This window comes from Salvia hispanica, chromosome 3, assembly GCF_029641045.1.
Source record: "Salvia hispanica isolate PSC_SH4W2 chromosome 3, Shi_PSC_v1, whole genome shotgun sequence".
In the NCBI taxonomy this organism is placed as follows: domain Eukaryota; kingdom Viridiplantae; phylum Streptophyta; class Magnoliopsida; order Lamiales; family Lamiaceae; genus Salvia; species Salvia hispanica.
The window spans coordinates 34,944,507-34,964,006 of record NC_142694.1 but is presented as its reverse complement, the minus strand read 5'-3'; the positions used below and the strand labels follow the sequence as shown (position 1 = coordinate 34,964,006).

Genomic DNA, 19,500 nt, shown 5'->3' with positions numbered 1-19,500 from the left:
AATCTTCATTGTTTTTCAAAAATTCGCCATTAATTATATAATTTCAATTTAGGATCAGAATTATCACATATTTAATCACGGCATTTCCATTTTCAATACTCGCATTATCGAAACGGCCAATTTTTTAACTTGTGGGGGATCACTAATTAGAATCGTCAATTTGTGACTATAATTCTATAAACATATTGAACATTTTTATATCGATTTTCACATTGAAACTACACTCTGTATTTTTATATAGACTTTCACATTGAAACTACTTGTTCATATTCATATTCTTACTAATGCTCTTTTTTGGATTATTAGTATTATTTACTCCGTATATTATATTCATAAACTTACATTATCCACCTATATTCTAATGTACTCACAAAACACAATAATCCTCTTTTTTCTAACTTTTATTTTGTTATCAATTATATTTCCACTATTTACTAATTTAATTATTGAAATCTTGAACAGAAAATTCCTCCACGTGCAACGAATGGTGACCGTTGATGAGTAATCTGACGGCTTATATTCAAAATGGATGAAACGTAAGTCTGAATCTCTCCACCGTCTCTCCATATTTATTGATAATTAACTGTAGTTACTGCCTTAATTGTCGAATACTACATGATATAATGAATTATCCATTAAATTGATTTTCGTCCTTAAAAATGTAGATTTCAGAAAATGCCGAATAAATAGAAAACATCCCTTGTATTTTCGCTCTCGTGTCAGAATATTAAAGTGTGACACAGAATAGAACAATTTTATATTGGATTATTCTTATCTGCTATCAAGCTATTAATTAATTTTGTAAGTGTCTATCGTCGGTACCATATAATATTACCTTGAAATCTATATTTATACACTCCTTATATATATTAGTACTACCAAATAGGGGAGTTTCACTTTTCAATTTGTAATTTGTTGCAAATCGATTTCAATGGTTGTTTTGTGATAAAAATATTAATTACTAGTCGAACCAAATAACATCGAGTATGTGAGTCCGTTAAATTCAAATTTCAATCACAGATTTATTTTCAAGTAAATCTGTAGACTGGAATTAAGAAATGTATCAAAAAAGTTCAATTTATTGTACAATTTATATACATTTATCAGTTTATCACTGCCCTACATGAAACTGGCTAATTAATTGTTGTCTACACAAACGGGAGTAACGTTTATATTTTAAAAATGTGCTCCTTCTTACTACTTATTCTAGAAAATTAATATGCATCTTAAACGGAAGCTTATAAGAAATGAATTTAAAAATAAATTAAAAATATTTAAACTTTTTAGCATGCGAAATATTTTTGGCAATAATAGGGAATGCTGGTCTTGAATTAATAAATACTTATATCAAAACTTAATGTTTCCTTTCCCAAATGTTTCAAAATTTTGTCAACATTAGAAAAGTAGACAACGCCCTAAGGAGTATTAAAGTATATCTAGCTTAATTAGTTTTATGATTTTATTTTACATATGCGTAACTAATTAGTTAAATGTGTGACTGGTCTAGAACAAAATTATACATGTAAATGGTAGTAATATTAAACCACAGAAATTAATTTTCTATTTTTATCCTTTGTGTAGTGTAGTCTTTCTTTAATTAGAACATACTGTATTATTCAATACGACAATCCAATTTCTATATTTTATTAATAATCTAAAAATGCTGAGAACCAATTTCGTCTTGTTATGTGGAGTATTTCTTATTTTCTAAATAAATGTGAATTTAATCTTATATATCACACGGTCAAACAAAAGCTGTAGGGTCATATACTAAATAAAACATCAAATGTATAAAATATCAAAATTAGTGAATATTTTTGTTATGTATATTTTACATATTTAGACATAGATTGGGAAATTGCTGAAATTTAATGTCACAAGCCATTAATTCGCCATTAACTACATCTATAAAATCTATATACACCACTAGTTCAAAAAAATAAAAATAAACTAATAAAATGAAGATTTTTAATTATATTATGGTTGGAATCATCCTTCTTTCTCTCGTGCCAGGTATATCCATCTTTGATTTAATTTTTTACACGAAAATAATTACTGTGTCAATTTAATAACCGAAAATTAAATTAAGTTAGATACTAGTAAATCACAACTACTTCAATTAAATCAACAGGTTTCATCGTATGTGTTTTGTAGTCAGATGTTGTTGTTACATTTTTTATATTGTTGTTGGGTTTATTATGTTGTTTGGTGTTGTCTTAAGAAATTAGAAATAGATAGTTTTAGTATGAACATTTGTGTTGTGGGTGGCGCTTACATACCATCTTTGTTTTGTCATTGTTAATGTGTTTTTTTCCCCATAAAAATTAATATTGCTCTCCAAAGTCATGCAGCCATCTATAACAATGAATTGAGATGAACGTTAATGCTGTCACACTAATAGGAACCATGACATTTCAATTGAGTATCGCCCCACATGGTGGCTTATGGCGGATGATGCAATTACAGGCCACCAGGTGGGGCGGTATTTTAATTGAAATGTCATTGTTGCTATTAGCATGACTACATTAATCTTCATCTCATTTTGTTGTTCTACCGAATTTGGTTGCATGACTTTAGAGAACAATGTTATGATTTTTACCAAATCTGGTTGCTCACCTTTCCTTTATAACTACACTTGTGATCTAGTCATAACAAACCTAATATTTGTGATTATTATGTAATATGTGGGATAAATTTTGAGGTTATATTGCTAATTATTTAAGTTGCTAACTCATCAATGCAGTGTATTAAAAATGTCAACACATTATATTGAAATTCAACAAAATCATGTGTTGACATTTTTAATACGTTGTGTTGATGAGTTAGCAACTTAAGAAAATTAACCATTGATCACGCCCCTAAATTTTAAATATTTGTGAGATAATAAAAATAAATTTACAGGTGATTTTGGAGAGCATTGCACACTTGATCTTACAACTGATTGCTCATTGGGATCAGCCCAATCATGCCAACCAATTTGCTACTATTTTATTAGTGAACGAAGGCTTAAGGGTATTCAATGTAGAGGTGATAAATTGTACAATGGTGAAACATATTGTAGATGTAATTATACATCCAATGCGTGCTAATTAATTATTTTCTTCACAAATAAAATCTAACAATTTGAATAAACCATGCAAAATATTGATATTCTCATTTTGAATATTATGATGTGAAATCTATATATTTGTATAAACAAATATGAATCGATCGTGGCTCGTTTTTTATTCACGGACTTTTCTAGATATATACTAGTATTGATTATACAAAATAACTAAATCAGTATGTAACTTTGTTATTAAATTATTCCTAGTAATTGGTTGGATTAGATGGTACGTATAGTATATCGATTGTAGAAAAGTGTTGAAATTGGTGGGTCATTCGTCCAATCATGATTGATTAATTCTCACTTCTGAAGCTTCTGTTATTTAATGTTTGCATTTGTCATTTATCATTTGTCAATCACAATAATTGTAATGGTGAATGTACACATTGATTAATAATTTAATATCCATTCATCCATAAAATTTATTTTGTTTTATTTAAAATTTTGATTTATCATTTATCTATCAAAATTTAGTCTTATTTTTATTTTCTTGTTTATTGAGTGTGTGACAACGCTATTAGTTAAATTGGTCAGTAGCTATTTTAAAATCTAATGGAGTACTAATTCAAAGGAAAGTGTAGTCTAGAGTATTGAATGTGTAATAAAAAAATTCAAAACTAGTACTCCGTATTTGATAGATATAATAGTTAAAATGTACAGTAGTAATTTTTTTAAAATAATGTAAAAAAGCATCTAATTGAATAAAATATTTGGACACATAATCATTCCACTAACATGGTTTTTTCAGATAAAGAGAATTAAATGATTTAAAGAAGGAACGGGAAAATACAAAAGGAAAAAAAAAAAATAAAAATATCCCATGATATTTGGATACAAAATCATTTCAGCATAACATGGCTTGTTTTAGATTAGGAAATTTTGGAAAATTTTAAAAAAAGGAAGAGAGACATCTGTGACATTGTTACATATGAAAGAAAAAGAATAAAGTTTAAGTTTGGGTCCTATGCATATCACCTTTTTTTGATTGGTGATATAATATAATTCGATTTATTTTACCTTTAAAATTTAATCTTCAAGACTAGAAAATATGAGCACTAAAAATGACCTTTCATCACCAATAAAGTTTAAAAATAAATAAGAGAGGAGTAGTAAAGAAACTTTAGTCGTGAAAAACAAAAGCATATAGTTAAAAAAGGAAAATAATGGAGTAGTAATTAATATGAAAAAGACGAATTTAAATAATGCAAAAAAGAGTATATATGTATGGTGAATAGAAATGAAATTTAGTTTAAAAATAAAAGAAAAAAACAAAAAGCATATAGCTTAAAAAAGGAAAATAATAGTAGTGATTAATATGAAAAAGACGAATTTAAATAATGCCCCCATGCAGGATCGAACTACAGACCTTCAGTTTACAAGACTGACGCTCTACCACTGAGCTATAGGGGCAGCTTATTTTCTTAATTTCTTATAATTATATTTAACAGAATTAATTAATAATATTACTCCTTATATTTAATTGTGTGGAATTGACGGAGGAGAAGAAATTCAATTCAATTCGTAGCGGCGAGAAAAAATGGCGGCGACACCGCGGATGGAGCTGGAGAAGATGAGCGTGGAGCATCTGAGGGGATTGAAGGAGCAGGTCGATATGGAGGTGAATCTACTCCAGGACAGTCTGAACAACCTCCGCTCCGCCAATTCCCGCCTCGAGATCGCCTCCGCCGCCCTCCACGACCTCTCCGTCCGCCCCCGAGGTTGGTGGATCTACTATTCGTAGTGAATGTGGATTTTGACAGTCTGATGTTTTATTTTACTGTTTTTGCGCCAGGGAAGAAGATGCTGGTGCCGTTGACGGCGTCGCTTTACGTGCCGGGGAAGCTGGATGATGCGGAGAAGGTTTTGGTGGACGTCGGCACCGGTTACTTCATTGAGGTCTGATGCACCGTTGTTTATGGTTTTTTTTGTTTTCTGAGATTAGGATTGTGTTTGGAGCCCTAATTTTTGTTTCGGAGTTGTTTAATTAGCTAGTACGGCGAGGTTTTTGTAGTGGCGGATCTCTTGAAACTTTTGTTGGTTTGGTGAATTTATGAGACTTTTTTATGATATATGTGAATGTTTTGTATAGAAAAGGTTTGTGAGGAAAGGGCTTTTGTGTGTTTATAGCTGGAGATTCGAACTTAGTAGTCTAGTTCTATATGTATGATACATGTGTGAAATGTAAGTTGTTAGCCGTTGGGAATGGTCAACGAACTTCATGGGGATTTAACGGCATGAAGGCAATGCGGCCTTTTGGGTGACACTGGCTCAGTTTTGAGTATACACATCTTATAGTGAGGGTAGAAAGGGGTGGCATATAGCAACTTGTTGAGAACTTGAGATTATTGTGTAAACTCTTGATGATGCATTGTCTTTTACTTATAAAGTCAGAGATGCTGCTTCTTTTGGTTTATATTCTTAACCTATTTTAATATACACCTTTTTTTCTCATCCACGGATCCATCATGTTTAGGCAAATGGTGAAAGCATGAATCTACGGCACCAGGCTTCGTAGTGTGCTGTATTGTTCTCGGAAATCCATGGGTTGTGATGGTCATATACTCATTGAGTCTCATTTTGTACTTTTGAAAGGCTTAAATTACTTCCAAAAGTCACATAGGTTAACCCACTACTAATGCTATCACTTACAAAAAATTATAAGATGACGATCTTTATAGCTACGATTTTGTGAAGTTGGTCTAGATCCTTATGTTTGATTCAAGAAGTAGTGGTCTCTAGTCCCTCCCACTGCTCTGTCGATTTGCTTACCAGTTTGTAGTTTGTACTATTTGATATCATCTGGCCTTGCATATTTCTTAAGACAAATCCCTGACTAGTAATAATTTTAGTGGCTGATCCGTCTTTAATTTTAATGATATGTTGATTGAAGTCCTAAGTGTGCTGATGTTTCAATCTACGCAGAAAACTATGGTAGAAGGCAAAGATTATTGCGAGCGAAAAATTGCTTTGCTGAAGTCGAATTATGACCAACTTCTTGAGGTATGTGTTCTGAAACTCACCTCATTTTTTGGATGCTAATAATACTCCATCTATTATGTGACTTTCTGATTTATTTATCCCCGGCCTTGGAATTGAAAACTTACTCAAGGTTTGTGGTTGGAAGTTGGAACACACTCGTAATATTGTGTCCTCCATTTGTCTTTACTTGACCTCGAGGTGCAATTTTTTCCAAATATTTTGAAGTAGCAACTTCTCTCGCTTCCGCATTTTGAGTAGTCGACGTGCAATTATTGTACATTCATAAGAAATTTAGGAGAAGAAAAGCTAGTGCAGTGTACATCTTACACATGGAATCTCACCTTAAGGACATTATCTTGACTTGAAACCTAAAGATTAGTCGGTAAATTAGAAGCAGGCCTATAATTAATTTTCTTGAAATCAGCCATTAGGTTATATCAGAGACCTACAAATCTACATAATTGAAGCACCTGTTAGTGACACAGAAATTATCATGATTTCCATTGGGTGAATCATTATCAAGTGTAGAATATTTCTGACTGAAAACTTATGGGGAAAGTGCCACTTTTTGAAATTTGAAGAATATTGTCTCTTATGCTTGTGCTAACAATTATCCTCTTGTTAGCACTCCCACAATGCCGATTTCATTCATGAATGTTGTATATTTACATAGAGATGTAATGCTCTTAGACAAATATCAAAACAAAGCTAAAGCTGCAAAATATAGTGTTAAGCTGTAGACATGTTTAATTATTAGAACAATATGAGCCTGTTACCATATACTGTTATTTTCGAACAATTTCCAATGCAATCGATGTCTGGTCATATAACTGAAATGAAATGCAGGTGACTGCCAAAAAGAGGAGTATAGCAGATGAAGCAGGAGCAATTTTACAAGCAAAGTTGAAGCAGTTGGCCCCCTCACAGTAATTGTGTTTTAATTTTAACATCTTAGTACTTGCTATATTTGCATTTGTATTGGCACGAAGAGGATTTTATAAATGAATATTGTTGTTTTGTAATCGAAGTCGTTTGTTGTGCCCTTGATATATGAGATCTTCTCGAGTTTCTCTTTTGCCTGTTTCACGATTGAGATCATGTCTGTCTCGATATGCTACTTGAAATTAGTTATTTTTGTCATGTTGAGATATATGAAAGGAAGCTTTATATTGGTGTAACATCACATGTGCAAGCTTTTATAATTGAGTCTAGGTATTAGGACTTAGAACCACATTAACATGCTTTAACTTTCTATGTTTTGTACATTAATTTACCATGCTTTTGAATCTCTTTTTTTTGTTGCTTAAAATAAAGAAGAAACTCTATAAAAAGTGTCTTCTTTGAAGTAGATCCATGAATAATCATGTGCAAGAACGTTAAATGAGCCACTACGATAGAACAAGCAAACTAGTTTTTGGATTTATTTCATATGAATGTTCACCCAACTTGAACGTGGTCCATAACTGAACTACATGCAAGGACGTGAACAAACCCTTTAAACACCACACCAATGAACGTGACCCATAAAAGAACTACAGGCAAAAGAACTCGATTCTCAATACTTGATTATGAGATTTAAATAAAAAATGATAAAGTATGTGCCATTGTTACTTCATGATATATTTTTTTTATATATATTGTCTTACTTTGTAGAAGTTCATGTTGTAAAAAGGGTAAACTTATCCAAAATGGTGAATAAAAACTACACTTTAAATAGTTGAGACATTATTTTGTAAACGATTTGGAGTATAATATATAAAGAATAGTAGGGTAAAAAAAATAAAATTGACATTATTAGCTACTCCTAAATACACCAAACTTGTAAATATTTGTTTCAATTATATTCGGAGGATCGTTACAACTATTTTGAGTCATAATACAGTCAAAATTTATGTTAGCAACTTTTTTTCACTTACTCTACGTTCATCGATATAGCAACCATAATATCTAATAATTAAGTTCATCGATATAGCAACAATAATATCTAATAATTAAATTGACTCCAAGAAAAAATGGCTGTAAAAATGCAGCACAAGCTAATCTCATTTCACAAACAACACATTCTACATATTGTGTTTTCCTAAGTGATTTATGGATTTAAAGAAATCCGTTTCACTATTGTAGGAATTTCATTATTAACTGACATATGTGCCAAAGGCAATTTCTAATATGTGATCATAGCCTTCCTCATCTAATTTTCTCCAGTTTAGTTCTCTATTATTCTTTTTGTTTATTTCTATAAGTTGTTAGGCTTTGGTTTGATTTAGTTAGTTTAAATTTGACTTACTCCTAGTCCTATATTCTTTTATATTTAAAATATTATAAATATGTGTGGGTCTTTCATTAAAATGTTTTCTTAGAGAAAAACGACGCTCCTCTACTAAAACTGCCCTTTCTCATTATTTTATCAAACTAGTAATTACTTTAACAAGTTGAATTAGATTTATGAGGGAAAGATAAAAAAATTATTTAACAAATAGAATAGAACTAATAGAAAAATAAGAGTACAACACTAATAATATCCATAAATGTGAATAGAAGAATGAAATAAATAATTAAAAAGCAGAAAAAATAGAAAACAAAGTAATCTATCTGAAGCAACAAAGTTGATTGAGTCATGTGTATACCGTCCCAACTCAAGTGTCAATAAACATCTTTCATACACGCTGACCAGTGGCGGAACCAGAAATTTAAATAAGCCGGGGCTGATATTTTTTAAAAAAAATATAGTATGAAAATATTTAATTTTACATATAATGTTTGTACAATTTTTACGACACACAAGATGATACTCCATTTGTCCGCGAATAGGAGTCTTGTTTTTTCATTTTAGTCCATCCACGAATAGGAGTCCCAGTTTCTTTTTACGGTAAATGGTAATAAGATCTCACATTTTATTTTAAACCAATACTATATACAAGTGAAATTCATATTCCACTAACTTTTTTTCACTCACTTTTCTTAACATTTCTTAAAATTTGTGCTTTTAAGAAATGAGACTACTAATGATAGACAGAGTGAGTAACTACTTTCAGGAAATAGTCATATCTTCAGATCGCTGAAGAATTGTCTCATTTTTTATTTTTTTAACTAAGATATCATTCTCATTTATATGTCATTCTACATTGCAAATCTATCTTAATAAGTTGTATCCAAATTAGATTAAGTCCAAATCCAAGTAGCAATTAAATTAAGAGGTATTGAGGCATACAGAATTTATAAACATGAAAAGCACAATTATTTTATTCGATTTTATTATATTTTGTAATTTTATCAAATAATTAACATGTACATGCTCTAATACCCATCAAAATTAAGAAGCCCAAGTCTTTGTCTTCTTTCAGAGACGCAGCGGACGATTGGAGTGCAGGGGTCGGAGGAAGGCCGTATAAGGGGGAATCGGGGTCTGGTGCCGGCACGAAGAGGATTTTAGAGCTTCTATAAATGAATATTGTTGTTTTCTTGTGCTCTTCATATTTATGATTATCATCTTCATCTGTCTCAGCCGTTGGATCGGTTTCAGCCTCACAACTTATGTCATACTACTTGAAATTATTTGTTTTTGTCGTGTTAGGCTTAATCTAATCAAAGGAAGCATTATATCACATGTGCAACCTTTCTTAATTGAGTGTTGGCATTAGGAATTAGAAGCTTTGTACATTAATTTACCATGCTTTTTAAATTTCTTTTTTTTTTTTCATTTTTGTTTAATTACCATGATTTAGCCAAGCACGTTGTTGAAAATAAAGAAGAAACTTGATAAAGACCCTTGAATAACCGGATGTAAGAACGTTAAACGAGCCACTACGACAAAACAAGCAACTTAAATTTTGGATTTATTTCAGATGAATGTTCAACGTGACCCATAAATGAACTACAAGCAAGGACGTGAGCAAACCCTTTAACACCAATGAAAAACTCAGCTCGAGAGCGCGAATCAATATAATAACACCTTAAACATGATTCATCGTTTGATAAGTTGGATAGACATTTCAATGATTAAAAATTGAGGAGAGAATAAAATTCACAATTTGATTAATGTATGCCCTTTAAATTACAACATCCGCCTTCAACAAATTTGGCAGATCACACAACTCATTCTCATATCAATCCAAGCATTTCTCCTCAGCATTCATACTAGAAAAGAAAAAAAAATGGCTATGAAAATTTACACAAAAATAAGGCCGTTGAATGTTTAAAATTTGCGCTAAACGAACAAAGGACGTGCGTGTTCATCATTAATTTTTAGCCAAAAGCAAGGACTGAACTCAGTTTTTCGAACTTCTCAGCCTCCTCTGTCCGGCCTACACGGCTCAGAAGGCCAATGATGCTACTGTAGTGCTCCTCAGATGCTGCGATTTTGTATCTCTGAGTCATCAAAGTAAAGATTCTCGTTGCATCATCAGCAAAACCACCCTGCTCGCAGGCATGTAGGACCGCTTTGAAGGTGAACTCGTTGGGCGAAAAACCATCTGATACCATCTTGTCAAAGGCATGTATAGCTTCATCACAGTGACCACTGCATCCATAAGCCTCAATGATGGCAGTCCAAGTTATCGGCCCTTTAATACGAATGGCCTCAAAAGCCGACTTAGCCATGTCAATGGCTCCCCAGCTCCCGTACATACGAACAATTTCAGCAGAAACACGAGGGACAGAGGCAAAGTCCTTCTTCACAGCGTGCCCGTGGACCTCCTTTCCGTGTTTTTGAGCCTTGAGCTGGCTACAGACACTCATCACTCTCGCTATCGTGACTGAGTCCGGCCTGTGCTCGGATAACTGCATTGCTCGAAAGATGTCAATTGCCTCATGCAGGCGTTGGCATTCTATGTAGCTTTCGATCATGGCAGTCCACGCGATCACATTCTTCCTCTCCATGTTATCAAACACCCTTAAGCAATAGTCTAAAACGCCACACTTGGAGTACATCATCATCAGAGACGTCGCTACTGAAACTCCTCGCCCGAATCCATTCTTGATCGCGTAAGAGTGGATTTCCTTCCCTTGCTTCAACGCCCTCAGTTTTCCACAAACCGGAAGAACTGTAGCGATTGTGACAAGATCAGGTTTGAACCCTTCTTGTTGCATCCAGATAACGGATCTCAGCGCCTGCTCGAGCCTCCCATTCGCAACGTAACCTGATAGAAGAGCAGTCCATGAAACGATGCTTCTCTCCGCTGTTCCATAAAACACCTTTCTTCCCGAAACCATATCTCCACACTTACAATACATATCAATCAGTCCGGACTGAATAAACGGGAGGTTCGAGTAATCCTTGGTCTTAACCACGTACGCGTGAACCTCCTTTCCGATTTTTCGAGCAGACACTTCTCCTATCACCGAAAGAATGCTAGTCAATATAACAGAGTTCACTGCAATCCCCTCCTCCACCATCCACCTAGTGTACACCAATGCCTCTCTTTGCAACTTATTATGAGCGAAACCCGCTATCATCGCTCCCCACATCACGACATCCCTCTCCTCGACCTCCTCAAACACGCTACACGCGAGCTTAACCTTGCCACACTTGAAATACATATCAATCAAGCTAGTCCTAACTATAACATCCCCCAAAAATCCATTCTTGATCAACAATCCATGTGTCTTCAATCCTTGGCGAAGCGCCCGATTCCCTCCTAAGCTCTTGATCAAGCAAGAGAAGCTATACGCATTCATCGTCACGCCAGCAGTGCGCATTTCATTGAACGAACCCAACACTTCGCGATGATTACGCCTCCCCAACACCACGCTACCCCTAAGCAGCGCGTTCCAGGGATAAATGCTGGAAACGCGCATATCGCCAAACACCTTCTTCGCATCCTCAATCGAGCCACAGCCTGCATACATGTGAACCAGCCTCGTCTGCAAGAATTCATTCCCTTCGAGGCCGTTTATCCTAATGTGCGTATGCACTCGTCTTGCTGCCTCTATCGACTTCGCCCTCAGGCACGCGGCGATGAGGGCGGAGAACGTCGTGGCGTTGGTGGGGATGCCGCGGCGGTCCATGTAGTCCAACACGCTGAGGGCTTGCTCAAGCTTGTCCTCTTTTGCAAGCTTTTGGATGTCTCGGTAAACGACATGGGGGTTTTTGCTGTGGAGTGGTACAAAGCTTTGGGATGATGGGCTCTTTCTATTGGAGTTTTTCGATTTCTTTCGAAGGAAAACCGGTGATGGTGATGGTGATGCTTTGGTTTTGAAAGAAACGTTTTTTAAAGGGATTTGATGAAAAGGGTGAGGTTTGGAGGTGAGGTTGCAGCTGCTCAGCCCCTCCATTGATCTTCTTCTTCAGCAATTCATCTGCAAAAAGAGTAAAAATCCAGTCTTTATTTATAAAGGTGCAAACCATTGAGGCATTTTATCGAGCAGGTTATATGCAACGAAAAATGGTGGAATTGTGTAGAGAATTGAAGGGTTTGCTGACCAGAATTTACATGAAGGTGGGGTGGTCTGACGGCGGCGGCTTTGGTGAGTGGTCAGTCATGAGGAATTAGGAAGAAGATAACTCAATTTTCATTATTTGATAAAAAAAAAAAAAAAGTATGTGTCGTTATTGTCTTACTTTGAAGAAGTTGATGTTGTAAAAACTAAAAAGGGTAAACTTATCCACCTTCGTGTAAAAAAGTAGTATATAAACAAATTTTCTTCTTATTTTCTTGTCGCCGTATATTCCACCCCAAATCAAAGCCCTAAAAACTAAAATCAACAAAACCTAGCCGGCGCCGGAGATGAAGATATCGGCGCGTGTGCTGTCGACAAAACCTATCCCTCTGTCTCGAGCGGCGAAGCTCGTCTCCCGATTCTCCGCCGTGGAGAACGGCTCCTCGCCTGCAGTTTCCATCTATTTGGAGCGAACCTCCGACGCCTTCAACCGCCTGCTCCAGTCGCACTCCAAGACCGATGGAGATTCTCCGGCGAAGAAGAAGAGGAAGAGCGGTGAGGCGGAAAACGGCCGCAGTAAAAAGATTATAAAGGAGCTGAGTTGATTGATTCTTTGCACTAATTATGTAGCATTGGGGCTCAATTTTTTCATAGGTTTTTGTTTCTTTCATTCACATTAAAATTACTTTTATTCATCTTTTTCGTAATTGGTTTTACTTTTTCTTAATCGAATTTGCTGCAATTGACTAACAAATTTAGGAGTTTTGGTTTGCTATTTCGGTCCATCTCGGTTTGTGATTTCAATCTGATAAGGTGGCTCGGTCTGTATTCGGTTTGTGATTTCAATCTGATAAGGAGTCTCGGTCTGTCATTTCAGTACGTTTGTGATTAGGAGTCTTGGATTGCTATTTCGGTTCATTCACATCTAGAAGCTTTGATTTGCTATTTTGGCCGATCAGCTGTTAGGAGTTTCGATTCATTTCTACTATAACCAGTAGTTATAAACGAAAGGTCTAATGTCGTCTTTCTAATCTAATTGGGCTGAAATCTCATAAATACAAAATGCTAAAATACGAACATGACTTTGATATTATTAGAAATGTCCTAAATATATCATATACTATGGAAATTATACCAGAGCCATTGAGTCGAATCGAAAATGAATTACGATAGTATGAGAGGAACAAGTAGTATAGTTTTAACTTTTAAGGTCTCAGTTTGTTAGTGTTTTTGGAAACAGTTCTTCAACATTTTTACCACTTCAGACAATTCATACTACAATTTAGATATGAAGTCTGGATATAATTGTAAAAGCTGCCTCTCTAAAACTCAAGTCAAAAAAATATTTACATGATAGCAAAATGCTGTGATTATTTCCTCTTTTTGTCATCTGGCTTGACAATCTGCACAGGAGCAGCTGGTATTCTGATCCACCATTCCTTCAACCGTCTCATCCCTCGCTCGGTACCTGCCCTTCGCAACGGCATATATCTCGTGAAAACCTCGAGAAAACACATCAATATCACATATCTCACTGGCACAAATACAAGCCCCATAGCCATTGCAAACAACAACACAGTCAGCTTATCCGTCGCCTGCCAATCACCACAACTATATATCACAAACAAATGCAAGGGTCAAATCATCAACCAGTAAGGTGATACCTGTGGTGCGACAGCAAAGAGGAGTGCTCGTATTTTGAGAAGAGCGATGTTGACACTTTGGATGAGCGACTCGAGTTGGGTTACTGCTTCTTGTAACATTATCAGCTGCTCCACTGGATTCTTGCTAGGGGGAGGTACAATTTTGAATGCCTCCACTTGTCTTCTTTTCCAAACGTACTTGCGCCAGAGCATCATGAGTGCCAAAAATACGAAAACAGATGGTACTAGATACTTGGCCCAACCCCTGAAAGTTGTAGTGTGCCTTTAGATACTTGATACAACTTGCCTCATTACAATGCTACATAAATGGATGATAATGTAAATTTGGTCCAACCCCCTTTTTCAGATGCTACACAAAAAGTTCCCTCAGGGGGCTCTGGACAAAAAGAATTGTTGGGGAACAGCAAACATCCATCTCCTATCGACTGATTACCAATATAAACATCGTAGGTGGTCAACAGAGTGGCTAAATATAGAATTTTGGAGAGCATTTTTCTCATATCTTGCTTGAAAGTATGGACAATGTCTTCTTAAAGCCGGCATTTAGGTGCAAAAATATATTTTAAAAGAACTGAGCAAAAATGTGCAAGATTATTGGAAGAATACTCCTGAGACCTTAAACCATTGAAAAAAGAGTTTAAACAAGACCATGCAAGGTGCAAGCATACATGCTGATAACTGATCAGTTGGTAAAAGTTAAGCCGAGTTAATAAGGCTTTAATTGTAGCCTGTGCGATATGTGATAGGAGTTTTAGCAAATCAAACATTTTTGACAGCTTGTAGCTCGAAGTGTTCACAGAATGAGTAGTGCAGCAGTGTAAGAAAGATATGATATCGGTTCTTACCCAACTATCAAATAGCTAAATATTGCGATGAACATCACTGACTTGTAGGGATTGTTCCAGGAAGCCAAACGCTCAATCTGGCTATACATCTGAATAACCGGGAAAAGCAACTCCTACAGACAAACATGCATCTTATCAGGAGAAAAGCTAGGAACAAGATATATGTTACCCAAGAACATTATTCACATTAATGACCAAAGCAAGTCATATCATGTGTAAACACCTAATGCTGGCATTTTCCAAGTAAGAGGAAATATGATCTCATATTCTCATGATATGCAAAATAATCACTGTTAAATTTTCCTTTGTGAACTCTATCATTAGTCATACATATAAGCAGTAACAAATGGGTGGAATTCAGGCTGCATTTATTTTGGGGGGGGGGGGGGGGTAAACTTTCCATAGTTCACATATTATGCGGCTAAAACTTAATATAACTTCTCTGCCACAAAAAAAAAAACATTTCAGGAAAATTAACTAACAGCGTTCCATCTAAATTGGAAACACAGCTTTCAATATAATCGTAATGGGAAGTAGATACTATATTACGACAATAAGACTTCTTACTCAGTACCTTTCGGATAAAGTAGAAATAGAAAGTACCAGATTTTAATAGTCTAGAAGACCAAGTTAACTTAGGAAAGCAATTAATTAGCCAATCAAGGAAGCACCATCGATTTAAAATACACAATTTATAGCTTATAGCATCATACAGATTATATATCTGCCAAAAAGAATAGAAAGCTTCACTTATATGTGTAAACTTGCATGAAGAAAAAAGAATTAAGTAATAAAAAGTGCAACTGGCAAAGCGTGTAATATTGTAATAAGGGAACCTTCATCACTGCTACATTGGTATCGATTCCTTCAACTTTCACTTGATCAACAGTTGCTTGAGCAGCTTCAGCCTTTCCAGTGTTCTGTTCCAACTGCTTCACAACAGCTTCTAGAGGATTTGCTTCACCAACATGAAGATTTCCAGCGGGATATGTTGCTTCTACATTTACTTCTCCCTCTTTCGGAGAAATAATTTTTAGTCTAATAAGCGTAAGAAAAGCAACAGGGAATATGGGCCGCCTATTTGCATTTGGAGAAATAGAAACCTCTTGTTGACCAGCACTAGGGTTTATGAGGGCCATTTGACTCGCCAGAGTTTCCATTATCATATCTCCACCTGGAAGACTTTCAGCCAAGTTAAAAGATAACAAAGTCTTGTAATTGGACGATGAGACACGGAAGGCCTCTCTAACTGCATGAAACCGGAAAATTCCAAGAATTGCCCGAGCATGCACTTCTGATTGTTGGTTTCCTTTTAGATGATATTTCCTATTGAACCTGTGGGCACGCAAAATCTCCAGACATATATCCAGCCAGTAGTCTCTCCTCGAGCAACCTTTGAATTCAGGGAATTCCAGATAGACGGGCTCTGCCCTATACCAAAACTAGAGTCAAGACTCACAAGATAATTATTTGAGATTGCATGTATAAATGAGGTAGAGACATACATGGTTGTTGACTTGTACATAACAGCTTTATCAAAAAGACGAGCACCCAAGGGTCCAGTTAATTCAGGCTTTACAACTTGTTTTGTGTCAGTTGCTAGATCATATTTTACAGCATTGTCATATAAACCAACACCAGGCTCAAAGTAGAGAGCATAGTTTGTCAATGTCAACCGCCCTGAAATGATCAAACAAGATTGATAATAAAATAATAAAAAATGAACATTTGAAAGATCAAAACTAGAGTAAATCAAATCATTATACACAACATAAATCATAGCTCAAACCTTTGAAATTGTGAAACCGTTAACCGTCTAACAATTACATACTTTTCAAAGTTGATATATTCAGCTATTCATTATTTAGTAAGTATAATCATGTTAAGATGTACTAGAGGAAATACAATAGAAAATACTAAAACAATGCAGAGTAATTAAGGAAAGAATATACTTGTTGTGTCTGAGGGAAAAATTTTATTTCCTGAAGTGATCCATTCAGATATTACAGAGAAACTTAGGCAGTTGCAAAGGGCCTTAATGGTGTTGACCAACTAAATCAGCTCCAAAAGTGATATTGCAGCTAACCTGGCCATGCAGACATCCCAATATGCTGCAAAACTGGTTGTGTAGGAACCGTGCCATCAATATCTACAATAACTTCATCATCAGCAAGTGCAAGAGAGGCAATGATCTGTGGTCCCAATGCATTTTGTGCGGACTTTGCAACCCTGCACCACAAGTAGGAGTCACTAAGATTTCCATACCATGCATAACCAGCAACCTCTCTAATTTTCAGCTTCTATGCTTCCATCGAAATTCTACCTATTTATCCAGTAAAGCCCAGAAGCACCATACTGTAATTTTTATTTTAGAAAACGCAACTTGGATAAAATTATCAATATTCTGCTTAAAATGAACATGAAACTACAAGTCTATCAGCCTGCATGAAACACAAACAGTTTTTTGCATCTTTATTTTTGCTTCTTAAGTATTCAATCAGCCTCTATCATAAAGGCAAGTTGAGGGATTCTGCATGTACACATCACTAAAGCTAGTTTCATAGTCTTTCTGTCACAAATTTTGAGGCAAGATGCATACGGGGATTATATGCATCTTATGAGTTAAACACACTAACCAACTACTTGAGATCTGCTATAAATAAAGTTCTTTAAAAGATCAGGGAAAGGCAAATACAGAGTTCATGCAGGAAGTTGGCTAAAGGAAGTGATGCGGCATACTTTTCAAGACTTCGAAGGTATTTGTCGTATATCAGAAAATGAAGTCGGGGACCTGAAGAACTGGTCAGAACATCAAAAAGATTGTGAACAGTGGTTACATCTGCAATAACTGGACAAGCAGGAGCTATCCGAGCAAAAGCCTCTGGCCCAACAGTTTTCTTGTCATCAACCTTCAGTTTTCAATAACATAACTAACATAAACGATGCTGGTATATGAAACAATATAAGTAAAACTTATTACTGAACTCTTTTGAGTGATAAAACCACCTGAACAGCCATTTTGGTTGAGTTGGAATAGAACAATGACCAACCATCTTCACCCTCCACATCCTGATTGCTGCAGGAAACAGTTTCCTGCAATAACATGTTATTCAGGAGACTAAAAGTGAAAGAGAAGTGACAGTAAAGCAGGAACTCGCTTCACATCCATCCTCTTGTGAGAAGTCCAAACAGTACTGCATTAGTACAAAAAATATGCAAACTATAACATGTGATGGACGTAATATTTTTGGCAAAAAGATCAGTTCCAGTCATACATTATCTATGAGGTTACTATCAACATGAGGATCCTCCCATGCGACCATCATGTCAAATGTCAGATGGCAAAATTCCTTGTCAATTAAATAATTGGGTCTTGTGATGGCCAAATGTAGTGCTTTAAATGAGCAGAATTCGAGGAAGTTCCTGGCGTAGGATGGAGGTTGCCTAAGATTATTAGGTAGCTCTACATCGAATAGGGTCTGTAACTCTTTGGTTGATATGCTGAGAATCCTACAAGAAATTCATAAAGGGTTAGAAATCATTCTTAATATACACATAATTCAGGCACATCATGAGGAATCAAATGAAGTGTCTTCTAACGAATAGTAGAGATCAAATTATTTTTGATGTACCAAGTGGCAATATTGAACGTGCACCATGGAATTCTCGTCCATAATTCCATTCAATGAAGGGAATTTGCAGGTGAAGTAAGACTCTCCTTAAAAGAAAATGTTATCCTTGTCAAGCATTAACATAATGCCAACAACATGTCTGCCATACGAGTCATTATAACACGGTCGAGTGATTATAAAGTATGCTGTTCACATGTTCATTGTTATTCCATTTCCAGAGATAGAGAGCAGTCATACATAAATAGTTGGATATTTCAAAAACAACTGGAAGTTGGAATTACTTCAATTTGTGTGTATGCTGTCGCCTAAAATAAACAACATTCCAAATCTATAGCTCCAGCAAATCAGGAAGTGAAAAAACGAATCAAAACCTAGCATTTCACAACAACATGTTTTCAGAATTAGAATGACGTAAAACGGTGAGAAACAAAGTTGGCAAAATTGATTACTTAGAGCAACGAGCGACGACGGAATTGGCGTGAGCTGAGAGAAAAGGAAGCGGCGGATTGTCGCTCGGCGGATTCTTCGAATCGGCGTCGGCGCCGCCGTCTCCGCTGGTCTTCTTTGAGAAAATTGATTTCAAAATCCAGAGGCTGTCGTTCTTTGGCGCCGATTCTGCATTCTCCGTCTCCATTGATCTCGAAATCGGAAAACCCCGAGTTTTTGAGGATTTGGTTGCTGGTTTTCAGTTCAATTTGGCGATTCAATACCGCGAGAGATCGACTGCACGTATAAATTTGTAGGGATTATCAATTGCAGAAATGAAGAATATTATGCTATAAATAGTTTTTATAAGTGTTTGAATTCAAATCCCAATTAATCAAATTACTACTGTGGTGTGATTTTACAAAAACATCCTTAGCATTAGGTAGTCACTGCTGTTACAAGATGCAAAT

The 19,500-nt window shown here is 35.5% G+C and overlaps 3 protein-coding genes and 1 non-coding gene across 4 annotated transcripts; 1 reads left to right on the top strand and 3 right to left on the bottom strand.

Moving 5' to 3' along the window:
* Positions 1–4,444: 4,444 nt before the first annotated feature.
* On the bottom strand, positions 4,445–4,516 carry TRNAT-UGU (transfer RNA threonine (anticodon UGU)). The gene has a single exon. It is a non-coding gene; the product is annotated as a tRNA-Thr (tRNA).
* A 93-nt stretch (positions 4,517–4,609) lies between these two features.
* PFD5 (prefoldin 5) lies at positions 4,610–7,158 on the top strand. Its single transcript, XM_048111910.2, has 4 exons — positions 4,610–4,824; positions 4,899–5,002; positions 6,029–6,106; positions 6,932–7,158. The coding sequence occupies exons 1-4, from the start codon at positions 4,644–4,646 to the stop codon at positions 7,013–7,015; spliced, it is 447 nt and encodes a 148-aa protein (XP_047967867.1). The 5' UTR covers positions 4,610–4,643; the 3' UTR covers positions 7,016–7,158.
* Positions 7,159–10,100: 2,942 nt separating this feature from the next.
* On the bottom strand, positions 10,101–12,672 carry LOC125211285 (Pentatricopeptide repeat (PPR-like) superfamily protein). Its single transcript, XM_048111014.2, has 2 exons — positions 12,507–12,672; positions 10,101–12,382 (listed from the first exon to the last, which is right to left on the bottom strand). Exon 2 carries the CDS (start codon positions 12,356–12,358, stop codon positions 10,331–10,333), a length of 2,028 nt encoding a protein of 675 aa, XP_047966971.1. The 5' UTR covers positions 12,359–12,382; positions 12,507–12,672; the 3' UTR covers positions 10,101–10,330.
* Positions 12,673–13,638: 966 nt separating this feature from the next.
* LOC125216878 (uncharacterized) lies at positions 13,639–19,373 on the bottom strand. The gene is made up of 10 exons (XM_048118659.2): positions 19,054–19,373; positions 18,248–18,482; positions 17,979–18,065; positions 17,712–17,881; positions 17,059–17,201; positions 16,478–16,652; positions 15,809–16,403; positions 14,973–15,085; positions 14,128–14,371; positions 13,639–14,058 (listed from the first exon to the last, which is right to left on the bottom strand). The coding sequence occupies exons 1-10, from the start codon at positions 19,236–19,238 to the stop codon at positions 13,834–13,836; spliced, it is 2,172 nt and encodes a 723-aa protein (XP_047974616.1). The 5' UTR covers positions 19,239–19,373; the 3' UTR covers positions 13,639–13,833.
* Between the last annotated feature and the right edge of the window lie 127 nt (positions 19,374–19,500).

Bases quoted from the DNA above. Each gene is read 5' to 3' on its own strand.
- PFD5 (XM_048111910.2), top strand. From the start codon at position 4,644: ATGGCGGCGACACCGCGGATGGAGCTGGAGAAGATGAGCGTGGAGCAT. The intron at 5,003-6,028 runs GTCTGATGCACC...CAATCTACGCAG, and splicing joins GCACCGGTTACTTCATTGAG to AAAACTATGGTAGAAGGCAA. The intron at 6,107-6,931 runs GTATGTGTTCTG...AATGAAATGCAG, and splicing joins ATTATGACCAACTTCTTGAG to GTGACTGCCAAAAAGAGGAG.
- LOC125211285 (XM_048111014.2), bottom strand. From the start codon at position 12,358: ATGGAGGGGCTGAGCAGCTGCAACCTCACCTCCAAACCTCACCCTTTT.
- LOC125216878 (XM_048118659.2), bottom strand. From the start codon at position 19,238: ATGGAGACGGAGAATGCAGAATCGGCGCCAAAGAACGACAGCCTCTGG. The intron at 16,404-16,477 runs GTATGTCTCTAC...GTTTTGGTATAG, and splicing joins ATGTACAAGTCAACAACCAT to GGCAGAGCCCGTCTATCTGG. The intron at 15,086-15,808 runs GTTCCCTTATTA...GTTTGTCTGTAG, and splicing joins CCAATGTAGCAGTGATGAAG to GAGTTGCTTTTCCCGGTTAT.